Source organism: Lampetra fluviatilis, chromosome 38, assembly GCF_964198595.1.
Source record: "Lampetra fluviatilis chromosome 38, kcLamFluv1.1, whole genome shotgun sequence".
Taxonomy (NCBI): domain Eukaryota; kingdom Metazoa; phylum Chordata; class Hyperoartia; order Petromyzontiformes; family Petromyzontidae; genus Lampetra; species Lampetra fluviatilis.
Genome location: NC_136312.1, coordinates 5640318 through 5659630, shown reverse-complemented (window position 1 = coordinate 5659630; position 19313 = coordinate 5640318). Strand labels below are relative to the sequence as shown.

The following is a 19313-nucleotide window of genomic DNA, read 5'->3' as shown; positions in this document are numbered from 1 at the left end:
CACGTAGGTATACAAATAATAGATCATCGTCATCAGCTGTGGTTGTCCCACCTGATGACGATTGCTTGTGTTGCGATCGAAAATTCGTGATTTATTAATTTTCTACCTACGTGACTTTACCGAAAGAACCAAAGAGCATGGATTCCCGCAGTGACGAAAGCTTCAAATCAAGACCCCCACCCCTTGTTGAATTTTGTATCAACTCAGTAACCGCCCCCCCCCCCAACCTTGCCTGACACAACGTGGTGCATGAGAACTCAATGCACGAACTGTGAACGTCAACATTTTCTTGGTTCTTTCGGTAAAGTCACGTAGATGGGAAATAATAAAATAATTCTCACCTGAGGACGGCTGCTTGCGTTGTGGTCGAAACGTCGTGAGAATGATTTCATTATGTTTTATTTTTATTATTTTATTATTTCCCGTCTACGTGACTTTACCGAAAGAACCAAGAAGATGAATCCCTGCAGTCACGAAAGCTTTAAATCGAAATTTAACGTCAACATTTTAACCAATTGTCCATGTTGTGTCCCTAACTGGCTGAGTAGTTGCGAGCGAATAATGCACGGTCGTAGCAAAGCGCCAAATCAAGTTCGTAGCAAAGGAGTCAACATTGGGGGGGGGGGGGGTCCAAATCTTCCAGGATGTCTGGGGGTCCCAACCCAGAAAAATATCTAAATTTGAAAACTCATTTCCTGCCTATAATATTAAAAAATTCACTAACACATGGAATGGATATTTTTTAACAATAATGTCTAATAGTGTATTGTATTACATTGCTCTGTTTTAACTTTTTTGACAATTTCTTGTTTCATTGTATGTAATGGCAGAGATAAGGGATTAATAAAGTACAACCATAACCACAATCATATAAACAGAAATCTATGCATGTGTAGTGGTGTTAACTACTCGCTGTTCGCAAACTGTGAGAGAGCGGATCGTAAACAAGGTTTTCCCGCTCAATCAAACGGCCAGGGTCAAATGGGGTGAGGTAGGATCCAAACGCCAGATTGGGAAGGACCAATCGGAGGGTCCCACAAGGTGGCCGGGGATTGGACAACCCGGCCACGAACAGGTATAAAAGCCAGAGCGCTGAGAGCTCTTGGCGAGTTCTGCTACACGAAGACCCAAGTCGGCCGAAGACATCTAGGACCCTGGACCAAGCCCTCCAGCCCTTATCAGGGCTAGGGCTCAGAGTAACCAGTGGTCGGCGAGAGATCTCCTAGGTCCAGCCAGAGGACGCTGTGAGAGCAGGGAGATTAGAGAGCCTGCAAGGTCCGGAGGCTGTGTCTCCTCAGGGTAACGGGTGAGGGGACCATATACCAGAGGTGGGACAAAGTCATTGTTATGCAAGTCCAAGTCGAGTCGCAAGTCATCAAATTCATGACTCGAGTCTGACTCGAGTCCAAGTCACATGACTCGAGTCCACATCTCATAGGTGGGACAAAGTCATTGTTATGCAAGTCCAAGTCGAGTCGCAAGTCATCAAATTCATGACTCGAGTCTGACTCGAGTCCAAGTCACATGACTCGAGTCCACACCTCTGCCATATACCCCTTAGTGTGATAGGGACTGTGTATTAAGATAATAAACCGTGTGTGCCATAAAGAAGTTTAGAAGTCCGTCCTTTACAACACTACACATTGTTATATGAAGACAAGTCCAGATATTGTGGCCAAGGTTTAGCAAATTGTTGTTTTTATTTACATAGCATAGCAATTTTGTTTTGATAGCAATATATTGGGTGGGACATTTTGAGCATATTTGAATATTGGGGGGGGGGGGGGTGGGTGATGTGTGTCCCCCTGTAATATATATTATAATTACAGCCTTGGAATAATAAAACAAAGTCATCGGACGCTCTGCGTGCGGTGATGCTCGTTATGTGACACATGGAAACCAACATTGCTCTCGATTAAAGTTTAGAAATAATTATAATCATAATTTAATTGCATAAAGTGCCCTTTAAACAATTGTGCTTTTTATATGCATAGTTCTAGATTACCACTTGGATCACAGCATGTTATATCGAAGTTATTTAATTTCGGCAGATTCACGCCTGATTGTTCTACCCAATGACTCTCACGTGTACGATGTGATTTCACAACATTTATAAATCAACTCGCGTTATCCCCTTTGGGGCCGTCCATAAATGACGTCACGCACCTAGGGGGGGGGGGGGGTTGAGAAATGTGACGTCACATCAAATGCGCAACTTTAAATAAATATAGACAACACGTTCTACTTGATTAAATATACGTTTTAGTATTTATTTTCTCCTACAACATCAGAGTACAGCGCCAAATTAAATACCCACTACAATGACAATAGTTTAAATCCATTTGAAGCATGTTTTATTTTCAAAATGGAAATAAGGTTTTGGGGGGGGGGGAGCAGAGCTTTGTGACGTCATATTTGAGGGGGGGGGGTCTGACTTTTTGTGACGCCGTGTGACGAGGGGGGCGGGGGTCAAAAATCGTCCAAAATCGCGTGACGTCATTTATGGACAGCCCTTTGGGACATTGCCACGTTACCCCTCAGGGGGTCCGCACAACCCACCCCCCACCCACCCGGTTACGCTGTGGGCAGCAGAGGGCAGCAACATCCATTGTTAGCCTGTACTTCTATGCTTCCGTGCCTTCGCTTCTCTCCCCGGGACAAACCCTACAACTGCACAGTGAGGTATGATCAAATAGTCACCCACCATTCACGCTACGTGGGTAGGGCCTTCATCCAGCAGTGCATTGACTATGTCTGATGATCATCATAATCCATACCTAGTAGTGTAGTGTATAGTGTAGTGTACAGTAGTGTGTAGTGTATAGTAGTGTAGTGTATAGTGTAGTGTATAGTCTAGTGTAGTGTATAGTAGTGTAGTGTATAGTGTAGTGTATAGTCTAGTGTAGTGTATAGTGTAGTGTATAGTAGTGTATAGTGTAGTGTATAGTGTAGTGTACAGTAGTGTGTAGTGTATAGTAGTGTAGTGTATAGTGTAGTGTATAGTCTAGTGTAGTGTATAGTAGTGTAGTGTATAGTGTAGTGTATAGTCTAGTGTAGTGTATAGTGTAGTGTATAGTAGTGTATAGTGTAGTGTATAGTAGTGTAGTGTATAGTAGTGTATAGTGTAGTGTATAGTAGTGTATAGTGTAGTGTATAGTAGTGTAGTGTATAGTGTAGTGTATAGTGTAGTGTATAGTGTAGTGTATAGTGTAGTATATAGTAGTGTAGTATATAGTGTAGTGTATAGTGTAGTATATAGTAGTGTAGTGTATAGTGTAGTGTATAGTAGTGTATAGTGTAGTGTATAGTGTAGTGTATAGTGTAGTGTATATTAGTGTAGTGTATAATGTAGTGTATATTAGTGTAGTGTATATTAGTGTAGTGTATAGTGTAGTGTATAGTGTAGTGTATAGTAGTGTGTAGTGTATAGTGTAGTGTATAGTAGTGTATAGTAGTGTATAGTCTAGTGCAGGGGTCGGCAACCAAAACAACAAGAAGAGCCATTTCCTTCCAATTCGGTACAAAATTCAGTATTTCAAGAGCCGCAATGCATCTATGTACGTACATATCGTCAAGAAGCAGCCCGTAAAGAGCCGCATGCGGCTCCGGAGCCGTAGGTTGCCGACCCCTGCTCTAGTGTATAGTGTAGTGTATAGTGTGGTGTATAGTAGTGTAGTGGTGGTGGTGTTGCGCCACCATTGGGTTATTGCCCCTCCCCCCTCCACCATCTGCGCGTGCCCACAACGGCACAACCACGGGGCTCGCTCCCCTCGCAACGAACATCAACCATCGCCCGCCAAACTAGTGTACAAAACTCAGGGCGCTCGGCAGATTCACGGCTGGTTCATAAGCCAACTGGCTACATTCTTGATCATTAACATCGCGTTATTGTCGTTGTTGTTTCACGTATCTCCACGCCGTTTCTGTTAACGATACCGTTATGTGAAGGCCTAGGAGGACGGAGCGAAGCCTACGCGCTTGCCTGGATCCCTCGGCCGGGTCGAGCGCTCCCTGCTCCCCGTGATCGCGTTGGGTGGGGGTAGGTCACCAGCGGCAAGTTACGCATTTTATTTTATTTCTTTTTTGTGTTTGCGCGCAGTGGTTATTTATTTTAACGCGGCGTTTATTAACGATGTTGGTGTTTTCCGTTGCTCTAGCAAGTTGAACGTGTGCCTTTAGGAAGTCTGGCTTTTGTAAGAATGTTAAGTGCTGCATAGGTAACGTAGTGTATATATTATATCAATGCTATTGTTGCAGTACAAAGTCTCGCATACGTCGAGTATACATTTTAATAACGTCTGGCTCTGGTAATGATTTTAATATAAAGTGATAACGGCCGTGGAGATTAAGTCGGCATTGCGAGAGCTCAATACGACCTCGCTTACTACTAATTATATACAACCGATTTAAGATGTTTTAAAGCAGGATAATAAACAACGTTAACTCGCACGAACTGTTGGAACAATTACTGATCCTGAGCAGAATCATAAAGAGGGTCTTAAACGACACACGCCGATTAACAACAGGATTTTAAATCGACTCGGGACATTTGACGGAACGAGTGAATACATTCTGAGATTATAGCCACTCGGCAATTCTCATTGTTTCTAAGTAATAAATTGTCAAAAAAAAATCGATCAAGCCGGTCTGTTAAGAGAGCCTCCTCCATATCCTTAGGGGTATATTTCGATGTCCAAACGGGTTTCAGACGAAAGCACGGTGTGGATTTAAAGCGATTCAAAGCATCTTTATTTACGACTACCCATCCATTCGTGAAAACCGTGCCAACGCGTAACTTGAAATTGCCCCCCCAAAAAAAAAAACCCAGACACGTCAGGGCATTGATTGGGGCAGATAAAGCCGTGTAGTCAGTTTCATAGCGATTTGCTTCTGGGCTTTTATAAGTTATTTTCAGAAAACGTGATGGATGAACTGACGGACAGATACAATATTTACTGGGTATAGCAATATGTAGTCTTATCAGCTTTTCCTTTATACGCTCCGGGGCAAGTGCAGAATCATAAGTTGTCAAAACATTATTAGAGAACACAGAAAGATCAGACCACATTTCCATCACCTCAATCGCTTCTTAGGTAGTCCTCAATTGAATCAGCAACCAAGTGCACGATCCTTCTCTATCCGATCACTTCAGTAATTGATTACTCGGGCGATTATTATTTAGGTCATTCGACTAATCGGACAACACAAATATTTGGGGAGGGAAAAAAAGTGGCATCTCTCTGCGCACGTGTGCCGCTGGACGGGAGGCAATGGACGGGGCTTGGTGACATCATCATCAGCTGCATCACTCTGGGCGTGGCTTGTGAGCGGGGTTTCCCACCTTCGGAAGGGCAGTATGTGGGGGTGACCTCCATTTTTAAAGGTCGCCCGAGTGATCGACCACGCACAAAGTACATGCTCGATTATCATTTTTAATCGCGTAATCGCCTTCATCGTCACACCGCCCCAGCTATAATCTCCCGCCCTACTTGCCACGAAAGGGACACCTCCACCGACCCACCTCTCCAGGCGCTTCACGTAACGGAACCACCGTCATGGGCTTACACGGCAGCTCGCTGAGGTGGTTTGGCACCAAACGCTCGGAAGGCGATCTGGACGGCAAGGTGTCCGCGTGGTGCAAGCGCTCCCCCAGCTACGACCACAACTGGACAGACCTGCACTACGCAGCCAGCCGGGGTGACCTCCACAAGCTCAACATCCTCCTGCACACGACAGGTAGCAGATGTGCCGTGTGTTGCGTGCTGTGCGTGGTGTGCAGGTTTGAAAGTGTGGCGTGGAAGAGGAGGGCGCCCGGGTGGTTCAGAGGTCAGAGTGTTGGGCTGACGCCGCTGAGATGCTGGGTTCTGATCTGGGTTTTAGCAGCCTCTGATTCAACATAATTATTAATTGTAATGAGTTGATGGTGTCTGCCTCTATACCAATGCAAACATATACGGTAGTAACATACTGAGAATTAAAGATAATGGTTTGACTGTCGTCCAGCGGACATCCGAATGCGGTTTGTGGACCAGAGGGCAATTAAATGGTAATCAGAAGTAGTTCTGTATTATCTGATTCCTTGAGCCATTTCCCTACATGAAGGGCTGCACTTGCTGTACACGAGTTCTGAATGGATACTCGGACTCCATTACCTTTAACCCCCAATAGCACAATCAGGTAATTTTTTTTTGTTTTACTCGGCACCACTTGTGTGAGCTAAACATTGATCGAGCTATTGAGTGCAGGTGATGTAAGTGCTCCAGGTACCACAGGCTGGACAGTGGGTGAAACTGCACAGCAGGTGCCCCCATATCACTCTGTGTACCAGGACCCATGCCGTCCACTGGCTCACATCAAACAAAACATGGTGGCCTCGCGCCTGGCGAATGTACAGCTACGCCTTTGCTGTTGGAACTGCTTCTTGTGTGTTAGTTTGTTGTCCTTGCCCCCCGCAACCTCCGATCAGCACGGTTGACTACGTACGGTGCGAAAGAAGTTCAACAAACACACGTACATAGACACGCATAGTCACTCACCCACTCACATAGTCACTCATCCACACACTCAATCACCCTCCGATTAGAACGGTTGGCTACTTAGTGCGAAAGAAGTTCAGCGTACTTAAGAAAGCGGCGGATCGTTCGTGTGTGCCACCGCGCTGTAATTGGACATTCGTCAGTGGCTGCTACGGCTCGGTAAACTCGTTACAAACTCTTGTCGCCATTTGCCCACCGATTTATCATCCCCCGTCGCGCTATCGGCGTCAAGCCTCTGAGACGTTGGAGCCTCGTTCGGAAGTGGATATCACAGAGCCGCAGCGCTTTCCCCACCGGATATCACAAAGCCATCACTCGTGATTCCTTCAAGTGACCTCGAATCCACTAATTAGAGGGCAGCACTTTTCCCACCGGATGTCACAGAGCCGCCACCCGGGATTCCTTCAAGTGACCTCAGATCCACTAATCGAAGGGCAGCACTTTCTCCACCAGATATCACAGAGCCGCCACTCGGGATTTCTTCAAGTGACCTCAGATCCACTAATCGAAGGGCAGCACTTTCCCCACTGGACATGACAAAGCCACCACTCGGGATTTCTTCAAGTGACCTCCGATCGACAAATTAGAGGGCAGCACTTTCCCCACCGGATATCACAAAGCTAACTCTGAGATGTAAATCTTCTGTTGAGCCCCCCACCCCCCGCCAATTCGCGCTGCAGTGATTTCCCCCCCGCCGCCGCCCCCCGCCGTTTTTTTGCAATGGCATCAGACACCGACTCGTGCGACCGCAAAGACTTCTACGGGAAAACGCCGCTGTACTGGGCGGCGTACAAGGGTCACAGGGCGTGCATGGAGCAGCTCATCGGCCACGGCGCGGACGTCAACAGCCAGTGCAAGCACGGCAGCACCCCGCTGCACACGGTCATCGGCCTCTACCCGGACTGCGCCATCCTTCTTATACAGGTCATTATCACCGTGTGTCAATGGGGCCTTGTAGAGGTCATTATCACTGTGTGTCAATGGGGCCTTATGAAGGTCATTGTCACTGTGTGTCAAAGGGGCCTTATAGAGGTCATTATCACTGTGTATCAATGGGGCCTTATAGATGTCATTATCACTGAGTGTCAATGGGGCCTTATTCAGATCATTATCACTGTGTGTCAATGGGACTTTATGAAGGTCATTATCACTGTGTATCAATGGGGCCTTATAGAGGTCATTATCACTGTGTGTCAACGGGGCCTGATACAGATCATTATCACTGTGTATCAATGGGGCCTTGTACAGGTCATTATCACTGTGTATCAATGGGGCCTTGTACAGGTCATTATCACTGTGTGTCAATGGGGCCTTAAACAGGTCGTTAGCACTGTGTATCAATGGGGCCTTTTTTTCCAGGAAGTGGCCCCGAAGCTTGCCATAACGTAAGGGACCGTGGTGGTTTACAGCCAACGTCAGTTGAGCGTTGGCAATTAGACCCAAGCAGAAACATAACATATACAAATGAATGTTTTATAATACTTTTTTTAATATATAGAATATATTATTGTCATCAGTATGACATGAGTATACCACGTTTTCAGTCGATACCACATTGGGAAGCGGGTTAAAATTAATTACAAGATTTGAGGATATGACAACAACAACAACAGAGTGAGTTAAATAAAAGCGTGTGATAATAGGTTTTACTCTTTCTGGCAATACAACAGGTGTAAAGATGTTCAAACATCAAATAGGAACCTTTTGCAAGGCATCAAGTCTGCATTAACCACACATACTTGTGGAAAAACATGCAAAACAAACATGCTTTGATAATATATAAATGGCTATCTCTGGTGTAGGCCAATCAGTTTCAAAGACAATGCATTTATTATCGGATCATGTTTGTTTACATGTATTGCCACTTGTACGCGTGGTTAATGCAGTCTTGATGCCTTGAACATCTTAACGCCTTTTGGCGTCATCTGGTCCAACCCATGTGAGACTAGGCTCTAAGGAAAGCAGTCTCGGGTGTGGACCAATCAACTTCAAGGACAGTGCATACATTATCAGAGTTGTGTTTTTTATTTGCATTATGACTGCAGGTATTGTGGTCTATGCAAACATGACTCCTCGTAAAAAAGGTGTCAGTTTTGTTGCCAGATAAAAGGGTAAAAAAACAATTATCATCTTAACACCTGTTGTATTGCCAGAAAGGGTAAAACCTTTTCTTATTTTCTTTTAATTTTTACCAGGTAAGGCCCACTGAGCTATATCGCTCTTTCTTCCAGAAGCTAACCGGCCATCACAAATGATAGCTGAGAACGACGTGGCTTGTCACATGGACATTTATAGCGGCTAAATACTCTCATGCGCATGTTGATTCTAAATGTGAAGGGGAAAACATCTGAGCCACCGTGGCGAGATGTTAACTACAATGACCCCTTCCACAGATGGTCTCGTCTGTGGTTTACTTTCATACTTATTAGTTTTTCCTCCTCTCAGCCATCAAATTATTTATGGTGACGTACAGCGCCTTGGAAACCTTACGTTGTAAATGTAATTTATATCATTCTCGGCACCCGACAATGCCTTCCCCTTTTCTGTGCCAGATATTTCACGTTTAAACAAATGTTTGATTTTGTTTGCGTGCCACGCAAAGACAAAGACATCCCATATAGCCTTCACCAGACTGTTGGGGCAAGTGCTGTTAGCGAGCACCTCTGAAGGTCAGAGCACGGCACAGGAGCGGGTTGTGTGGCCAGCACCACAACTGGCCACATTTGTACCCCCAGTGCCGATGTTTACACACCGCACCAGCTGCTCATTTAAGGTGAAATCGACCGAGGTGAGAGGCCCAGAACCGGTTAAGATAATCGTTGCTGGTGTTGGCCTTGAGCGGGATCGTACTTGGGTCGCCTGGTTCTGCGGGCATCACGTCTGCCGCTGCACTACCTGTATGCTGCCATCTAGTGGCAGCATCTGGTCATGATCAAAATTTCGATTTAAAGCTTTCGTGACTGCAGGGATTCATCTTCTTGGTTCTTTCGGTAAAGTCACGTAGAAGGGAAATATTAAAATAATAAAAATAAAACATAATAAAATAATTCTCACGACGTTTCGGCCACAACGCAAGCAGCAGTCCTCAGGTGAAGAACAGGTCTGTCGGGAAGACAGCGTCTGAATGACGCTGTCTTCCCGACAGACCTGTTCTTATTTTATTATGTTTTATTTTTATTATTTTATTATTTCCCTTCTACGTGACTTTACCGAAAGAACCAAGAACATGATCAAAATGTTTACCAAATAAATCAAAGTTGACAGAATTAATTGAAACATGACTGGCTGCAGGCTGATGTCAAGTTGAAAAACGCATGGCTGTGAAAGGAGTTACTCGATTATCCGTGGGTGGATTGCCCGTCTTACGGATTAACCGTGCTTGCGAAATCGATTTACGCGTGAAGGGTCAGTGGACCCAGTGCCCACTTGAGCGCACACGCGTCGGTGAGTGAACCGAGACAATAGCAACAGGTGACACATGTTTGTCCCTCATTTACAGATACTTTGCGTTGCCTGCGTTTTTGTTTTATCTGGGCCACTCCTTCCCGCTCCGTTATTAATTCATTTGTATTTTACCAGGTTAGGCCCACTGAGCTATATAGCTCATTTTCAGAAACGACCTGGCCACGAATGATAGCTCAAAAATGTGGGCTTATCACGTAGGAAATGTTTCGCAGCAAAATACTATTAAACGCTTGTCGATTCTAAATGTGGAGGGAATAACTGGAGGATCCGGAGAAATATCCACGCGACCACGGGGTGAGAGACATGCAAACTCCAAATAGACAGGCGTCAGGGTCAAGATCGAACCCACAGCCTCATGTATACCAGGCGAGGTAGTTAACATCTCGCCACCGTGGCGTCCCGCGTTACCCCCGATGACCGAGAGATGACTGTGAATATGATTTTGTCCATCCAGTTGTCTGTCCATCATCACCGACCAATCAGAACGCTCCGTACTTCACCGTGCAGGGTTGGTAAAGGCAGGGAGTGTAGATGTGGGGGCATTTCAGTACAGGGACAGCGATGGACTTAGCTGACCGCCCTCTTCTGCCCACTCTTTTAGCTGCAACGTACCACGATCCCTAAGAATCACCGAATGGACGAATCCGTTTTTTTTAGCGTACCAATGTAACAAAGGTCGTGGAAGCGACTTCTGGAATCCGGTCTTTATTTGTCTTTCGTTCACAACACTCCCGTCTTACTCCTTCACGCTGCTGACAGACAGCGTGAGAGAGAGAGAGACACGCGCGGCCACGTGGCAGCCTGGACCCCGCTCCAGCGTGGCCTCACCCTCCGTTCGTTCCAGATCTGACCACGTGTTGTCCGTCTCCACCCCTTTTAATACCCGGGTCACGTGGTACCTTTCCACCAATCCTGGTTACCCTCTATGGAATCTTCTAGACTCCATGGTACGTTCCCAGGACCACGCTCCTGACTCGTGTCCCCCCATTGGCTGTGGCTAAAGCCAGCAGAACCAATCCTCTACTTACAGATGTCACCTTCCCATTATGTCAGGGCCACGCCCCTAGACTTCCCCCCCATTGGCTATGGGCCAGGACCGGCAGAGCCAATCATCGTAACGAGGTGTGATCCATCAGCAACCCGGATATATCCTCACATTACACATGCACCACCCCTTCAACGAAGCCCTCCCCAATGCTCGCTGCCCCTTTTGTCAACGCACGTCGCCAACAATGAGACGATCTCTGTCCCACGACAGCACGGTGCGGACGTGAACCAGTCGGACAAGTGGGGGGTCACCCCGATGTACCTGGCGGCGTGCAACGGCCATCTGGACGGGCTGCGACTGCTGGTGCACGCTGGTGCCGTCATGGCCTACAGGAACAAGGTAACTACAGCCTGTTGGGTGGCATCATTAGCGGCATGGCCTACAGGAACAAGGTGACTACGCCCTGTTGGGTGGCATCATTAGCGTCATGACCTACAGGAACAAGGTAACTACAGCCTGTTGGGTGGCATCATTAGCGTCATGGCCTACAGGAACAAGGTAACTACAGCCTGTTGGGTGGCATCATTAGCGTCATGACCTACAGGAACAAGGTGACTACGCCCTGTTGTGTGGCATCATTAGCGTCATGACCTACAGGAACAAGGTGACTACGCCCTGTTGTGTGGCATCATTAGCGTCATGGCCTACAGGAACAAGGTAACTACGCTCTGTTGTGTGGCATCATTTGCGGCATGACCTACAGGAACAAGGTAACTACGCCCTGTTGGGTGGCATCATTAGCGTCATGGCCTACAGGAACAAGGTGACTACGCCCTGTTGTGTGGCATCATTAGCGTCATGACCTACAGGAACAAGGTAACTACGCTCTGTTGTGTGGCATCATTAGCGTCATGACCTACAGGAACAAGGTGACTACGCCCTGTTGTGTGGCATCATTAGCGTCATGGCCTACAGGAACAAGGTAACTACGCTCTGTTGTGTGGCATCATTAGCGTCATGACCTACAGGAACAAGGTGACTACGCCCTGTTGTGTGGCATCATTAGCGTCATGGCCTACAGGAACAAGGTAACTACGCTCTGTTGTGTGGCATCATTAGCGTCATGACCTACAGGAACAAGGTGACTACGCCCTGTTGTGTGGCATCATTAGCGTCATGGCCTACAGGAACAAGGTAACTACGCTCTGTTGTGTGGCATCATTTGCGGCATGACCTACAGGAACAAGGTAACTACGCCCTGTTGGGTGGCATCATTAGCGTCATGGCCTACAGGAACAAGGTAACTACGCCCTGTTGGGTGGCATCATTAGCGTCATGGCCTACAGGAACAAGGTGACTACGCTCTGTTGGGTGGCATCATTAGCGTCATGACCTACAGGAACAAGGTAACTACGCCCTGTTGGGTGGCATCATTAGCGTCATGACCTACAGGAACAAGGTAACTACGCTCTGTTGGGTGGCATCATTAGCGTCATGGCCTACAGGAACAAGGTGACTACGCCCTGTTGTGTGGCATCATTAGCGTCATGGCCTACAGGAACAAGGTGACTACGCTCTGTTGGGTGGCATCGTTAGCAGCATGGCCTACAGGAACAAGGTAACTACGCTCTGTTGGGTGGCATCGTTAGCGGCATGGCCTACAGGAACAAGGTAACTACGCTCTGTTGGGTGGCATCGTTAGCAGCATGGCCTACAGGAACAAGGTAACTACGCTCTGTTGGGTGGCATCGTTAGCAGCATGGCCTACAGGAACAAGGTAACTACGCTCTGTTGGGTGGCATCGTTAGCGGCATGGCCTACAGGAACAAGGTAACTACGCTCTGTTGGGTGGCATCATTAGCAGCATGGCCTACAGGAACAAGGTAACTACGCCTGTTGGGTGGCATCATTAGCGTCATGGCCTACAGGAACAAGGTAACTACGCTCTGTTGGGTGGCATCGTTAGTGGCATGGCCTACAGGAACAAGGTGACTACGCTCTGTTGGGTGGCATCATTAGTGGCATGACCTACAGGAACAAGGTAACTACGCCTGTTGGGTGGCATCATTTGCGGCATGGCCTACAGGAACAAGGTAACTACGCTCTGTTGGGTGGCATCATTTGCGGCATGGCCTACAGGAACAAGGTAACTACGCCTGTTGGGTGGCATCATTTGCGGCATGACCAAGCTGTGACGCGTTTGCCTCTTGCGGGATACGTTTGCGGTTCGAGACCCAACGCGGCCGGATGTTTGAGATCCCGTGCGTGACGTTATCGGAAAGAGAGTGCCGTTGTCAGGTTTGAAAAATGGGGGCGGCAGTCATCGGCCCCCCACTGCGACGCTACTGCAGACTATGTGAAACGTAATAATGAAAATTGAACACATTCGCCAACAATATAATCTCAATTTCGATTTAAAGCTTTCGTGACTGCAGGGATTCATATTCTTGGTTCTTTCGGTAAAGTCACGTAGAAGGAAATAATGAAAATAAAACTATAAAATTATCACAACGTTTCGATTGCAACACAAGCAATCATCATCAGGTGTGAAAACCACAGCAAGAAATTGATGATTGCTTGTGTTGCAAACGAAACGTCGTGAGAATGTTATTATTTTCTTTTTATTATTTTATTATTTCCCTTATACGTGACTTTACCGAAAGAACCAAGAATATAAATATGATCAAATTCTAATCCTAATTTATATTAACAGAGCGCCTTCGCTCAAGGCGCTTGACATAGCTTAAAAAACGATGACAGAGTGGCATGATGTAGTTGACGGGCGTACGAGGATTGAGGAACGAGTGACAGCGCTAGGGGCGTACTTTGGGATCATGAAAGGGTAGGGGAGGGACGAGAAGGAGTGGAGGGGCGAGGGGAGGCAAGCGGAAGACAAGGAGCAACAGTCAAATATAGAATAGGCGACATTTCAGGCAGTGGGAATAAAGCAATGGTTTTATCATAACGCACAAGCAACGTGATTTTCGTCGAATCGCGATCGCGACCATTCGTATCGGTGCCCCCACTGTTCCTCGCACGTCACGTGACGTCACCGTGCTGCCCGACTAATGCGCAGGCCGTAGTCGGGGCCACCTGACCTCGCTTCACCTTGCTTCGGAGCGTCAACTCGGTGGAGTGGAAGTTGCGCCGGTGTTTATATTCGACAAAGGCAGCAACAATGAGACAACTGTTTAGCAGTTTCGCCGGAGTGTCGGATGTACTCGAAACATTTTTTTAATCCGCTCTGGAATGGTGATGGCGCTTTCATTTTTGTGTAAGTGCCAAACCAATGACTTAGCCCATCAATACTCCATATTTTCTCAGGCTGTAAATATCCGCCTTCAAAAATAACGCCCCATACGTGGAGCTAGAATTTAGGCGTTTTGAACCTGAGGTTGCCCGATTCGTGAAGCTGTCCATTGGCGGAACGGCTTACCCGAGGGGCGTAGTGAAAAGGACCCTGGGTAATTACTCCGCCTGACAAAAACGTGGCTCTCAATTTCAATCAATCGCTCAATATTAATTTTACGTGCCAATATCGCCCCCCCCCCCCCCTCCCGTAAAGTGGGCATCGGTGCACATTACAGCGGAACGGGAAGAGTACGAAGGGGGTGGAGGGAGGGGGAGGGTGGCACGGAAGCAACAGGAATGAAAAGAGAAAGGCGTGACGATCCTCGAGCAGGGTGAATCGCGATGGGGAAGCCCAGCCGTGCTTCCTAAGCGGGTAGCGTGGGAAAAGGTTTCGGCGGTACACCAAAAAATTAACTGAAAAGTAAAGAGACGGTTTTAATTGAATGATTCATGGGAAGAAGGAATATCGATGGAAGGGTCAATTTTCCACCATCGGGGCACACGGACAACTCGCTGGTTTTATTGACCCCTAAATTTCAGGGCATCGTGGGGGGGGCTCTGTCCTCTCCTCGCTGCAAAGGACCCCCGGCGTTAAATTTCCCCGCACGCTCCAGCGGGTGAAATGAAACTCTCCGATGCCTAACGTGAAACCCCTCCAGAGTTTCCAAAGCTAACGGCACCTCTGACCCGACTCAAATAGAACATTTAAACAAAACCCGCAATGAGATACGTATACACTAACTGGTCTCCCTTGGCTACGCTGCTCTTAAATGCCACCTTAGCCTGGCTCTCTCACTCAGGCTAGGGTGGCACTCTTCAAGAGCAGGGTAGCTCTATCAGCCAGGCTAAGGCACCCTTCAAGAGCAGGGTAGCTCTATCAGTCAGGCTAAGGCACCCTTCAAGAGCAGTGGAGCTCCGTCAGTCAGGCTAAGGCACCCTTCAAGAGCAGTGGAGCTCAGTCAGGCTAAGGCACTCTTCAAGAGCAGTGGAGCTCTGTTAGTCAGGCTTAGGCACCCTTCAAGAGCAGGGTAGCTCTATCAGTCAGGCTAAGGCACCCTTCAAGAGCAGTGGAGCTCTATCAGTCAGGCTAAGGCACCCTTCAAGAGCAGTGGAGCTCAGTCAGGCTAAGGCACTCTTCAAGAGCAGTGGAGCTCTGTTAGTCAGGCTAAGGCACTCTTCAAGAGCAGTGGAGCTCTATCAGTCAGGCTAAGGCACTCTTCAAGAGCAGGATAGCTCTATCAGCCAGGCTAAGGCACTCTTCAAGAGCAGTGGAGCTCTGTCAGCCAGGCTAAGGCACCCTTCAAGAGCAGGGTAGCTCTATCAGTCAGGCTAAGGCACCCTTCAAGAGCAGGGTAGCTCTCTCAGTCAGGCTAAGGCACCCTTCAAGAGCAGTGGAGCTCTGTCAGCCAGGCTAAGGCACCCTTCAAGAGCAGGATAGCTCTATCAGTCAGGCTAAGACACTCTTCCACAGCAGTGGAGCTCTGTCAGCCAGGCTAAGGCACCCTTCAAGAGCAGTGTAGCTCTATCAGTCAGACTAAGGCACTCTTCAAGAGCAGTGGAACTCTCTCAGTCAGGCTAAGGCACCCTTCAAGAGCAGGGTAGCTCTATCAGTCAGGCTAAGGCACTCTTCAAGAGCAGGGTAGCTCTATCAGTCAGGCTAAGGCACCCTTCAAGAGCAGGGTAGCTCTATCAGTCAGGCTTAGGCACCCTTCAAGAGCAGTGGAGCTCTATCAGTCAGGCTAAGGCACTCTTCAAGAGCAGGGTAGCTCTATCAGTCAGGCTAAGGCACCCTTCAAGAGCAGGGTAGCTCTATCAGTCAGGCTAAGGCACCCTTCAAGAGCAGGGTAGCTCTATCAGTCAGGCTTAGGCACCCTTCAAGAGCAGTGGAGCTCTATCAGTCAGGCTAAGGCACTCTTCAAGAGCAGGGTAGCTCTATCAGTCAGGCTAAGGCACCCTTCAAGAGCAGGGTAGCTCTATCAGTCAGGCTTAGGCACCCTTCAAGAGCAGTGGAGCTCTATCAGTTAGGCTAAGGCACTCTTCAAGAGCAGTGGAGCTCTATCAGTCAGGCTTAGGCACCCTTCAAGAGCAGTGGAGCTCTATCAGTCAGGCTAAGGCACTCTTCAAGAGCAGGGTAGCTCTATCAGTCAGGCTAAGGCACTCTTCAAGAGCAGTGGAGCTCTATCAGCTAGGCTAAGGCACTCTTCAAGAGCAGGAAAGCTTAGCCAGACTAAGGTACTATACTCTTTGGTTCTTCCGGTAAAGTCACGTAGGTATAAAATAATGATGACGGACGCTTGTGTTGCGCCCAAAACGTCGTGGTTTATCTTATTTTCTACCCACGTGACTTTAACTAAAGCTCCAAAGAGTATGGATTCCTGCAGTCACGAAAGCTTCAAATCAAGAATGAGACTAAGGTACTCTTCAAAAGCAGGTTAGTTCATGAAGAGTCTACGTGGCTTTACCGAAAAAACCAAGAATATGAATTTGATCATTGTCGTAATGCGCCTCGAGCATAAAGGCGCCGCTTGAATTTGCATGAGATGATAATAATAATAATAGTTCAATTTGTAACGCGCGCAAATTTGCAGACGTAGTGGCCTGAGTTTGTGATGACCACGTTATGGCAGGCCAAAGTTGACTCAAGGTGACTATCGATGGAGGCTGGGGTATTGCCGGGGCAATTAAAGTCACCTGTAAGCACGAGCCTGTGAGATGGGTTAGGAATCAGATATAGGAATTCCGAAAGCTCATTTAAGAAGGTGTTGATGCTGTCATCTGGAGGGCGATAGATGGAAATGATGGAAAAGCATTCGTTGTTAGTAGTAAGATAACCGACTGTAGATTCAACTCTTTTTTTCGTGGCGGCGGGGCGGGGTGTGAATTCTCGCCGGGCAGAAGACAGGCGAGATTCCCAAGCAGCTGGCGACGCGGGCGTCGGTGGTGTCGTGGCTGGAGGCCTGCGCCAGCACCCCGCGCTCCCTCAAGCACCTGGCGCGCGTGCGCATCGCGCGCCAGCTGGCGCGGCCGAGGAGGGAGGAGGCCGTGCGTCGCCTGCGCCTGCCCGCCGTCCTGGAGAGCTACCTGATGTTCGACGACCTGGCGCAGTGCCTCGCCGACGAGAGCCTCCTGCTGCTGCTGCTGCTGCTGCCGCCCGTGCACGGCGCCAGGGCCGACCAGCTGGGCGCCAACGACGCTGCCGACGACGACGCCGGCGGCGGGCGGACGTGAAATGGGCTGTCGCGCGACGGACGTTGCTCTCTTGCGGCGGGGCTGGTAGTGGAGGTGCGGGGAAGTTGCCGTCTACCCCTGCTGCTGCTGCTGCTGCTGCTGTGAGCAGTAGAGAGAGAAGGGAGGCTTGGGGGGGGGTCCCACATGTTTTTTTTTTTTAAACCAAAGTTTGAGTGGGGGGCACGGGGAGTGGGGGGAGCGGGTTGAGTCTTAGAACCTGGCAGGCGCCTACGCGGAAGTGGAGATGGGCAAAGAAGCTGCCGCCAAACCGTCTCTGGGAGGAGGCTCTGCGGTGTCCGCTTCTGCGGGCCGCTGTCACCCGACGCGACGAGTTGGTCGGCAACACGGGGGGGAGGGGGGTGGGTAAAAGACTAACCAAGCTGAAGAGAAACCAACGTGAGCTCGTGGATTAATGCGCAACGCTTTCCGACGTCCGTTTGTCTTGGGAAGCATTTTGGTGAGCGGCATGGAAGCCTATTCGATTTGAAGCTTTCGCGACTGCGGGGATTCATATTCTTGGTTCTTTCGATAAAGTCACGTAGAAGGGAAATAATAAAATAATAAAAATATAAAACAATCAAAATTCTCACGACGTTTCGACTGCAACACAAGCAATCATCATCAGGTGTGAAATCCACAGCAATAAAATTTGAGGAAAAACCGCCACTTTTTTCAAAATTTCTTGCTGTGGATTTCACACCTAATGATGATTGCTTGTGCTGCAGTGGAAACGTCGTGAGAATTTTAATTGTTTTATATTTTTATTATTTTATTAATTCCCTTCTACGTGACTTTACCGAAAGAACCAAGAATAGGCATGGAAGCCGGCAGGTGTCTTCTGTAGCAGCGTGTTGAGTGTGAGAAATTCACTTGCATATTTGCCGAGAGTTAACAAACAAACACATTTTAGGTTTCGCGTCTTTGACAACGGTGACAATCTTACCGGGTGGGAGCGGGTGGGGGGAGCGGGGGGGGGTTTATTGACCGAGAAATTTTGGTCGCCATTAGTTTTTGTATGCTGCTCCGGTTTCGGGGTCTTCACGACTCTTCGCTTCACTCGGCCGGACTTTTACACATTTACCAACAGCTTCGTCCATCGCGGATCATCTTCATGAGAATCACGGTGACCTTGTATAATTCACCCCCTCTCCCCCCGTCATCTTCTAGCCCGGCACCTGAGCCCCCTCTCCGGTCCTTAGTACCTTAGCCTGGCTCTCTCAGTCAGGCTAAGGTGGTATTCTTCGAGAGTGTAAGGTAGCCCTCTCAGTCAGGCTCAGAGGTCGCAACCGGATACCCGTACCCTACCCGATACCCGGCTACCCGTACCCGGCCTGGTATGGGTACGGGTAGCCGTTTGCGACCCTGGTGAGGCCGGGTACGGGTATGGGTAGGCCGTGAGTCACTGGTGAGTCACCGTTTGTCACTCATTTCGGGTAGGGTACGGGTAGGGAATGGCTACCCGTACCCGGCCGGGTACGGGTAGCCATTTGCGACCCTGGTGCGGCCGGGTACGGGTAAGGAATCAAAACCCGTTTGCGACCTCTGGTCAGGCTTAGTTGCGCCGCCTGCACGATCGATAGCTACGCACGACATCGATTTCACGTGGCCCGCCAACACGTGCATTATTTTGGCTTGACGCTTTGCCGAACGGACACATTCCGAGGTCGCACTCGTCGCGCGCGCAGTGCTTGGCCACAGATGAAACACCAATGGCCTCGCTGCTGATCACGTCAAGTAGCATAAAC

At 48.5% G+C, this 19313-nt stretch overlaps 1 protein-coding gene across 2 annotated transcripts; it reads left to right on the top strand.

Annotated features, from left to right (window-relative positions):
* Positions 1 to 3750: 3750 nt before the first annotated feature.
* LOC144945595 (ankyrin repeat and SOCS box protein 11-like) lies at positions 3751 to 17711 on the top strand. 2 transcript variants are annotated; one of them, XM_078874088.1, is made up of 4 exons: positions 3751 to 5736; positions 7267 to 7460; positions 11260 to 11388; positions 17239 to 17711. In XM_078874088.1, exons 1-4 carry the CDS (start codon positions 5556 to 5558, stop codon positions 17566 to 17568), a joined length of 834 nt encoding a protein of 277 aa, XP_078730214.1. In that variant the 5' UTR covers positions 3751 to 5555; the 3' UTR covers positions 17569 to 17711. The 2 variants fall into 2 exon arrangements, with proteins under 2 accessions (XP_078730214.1, XP_078730213.1); XM_078874087.1 differs by having other exon boundaries at positions 17236 to 17708.
* The last annotated feature ends 1602 nt before the right edge of the window (positions 17712 to 19313 follow it).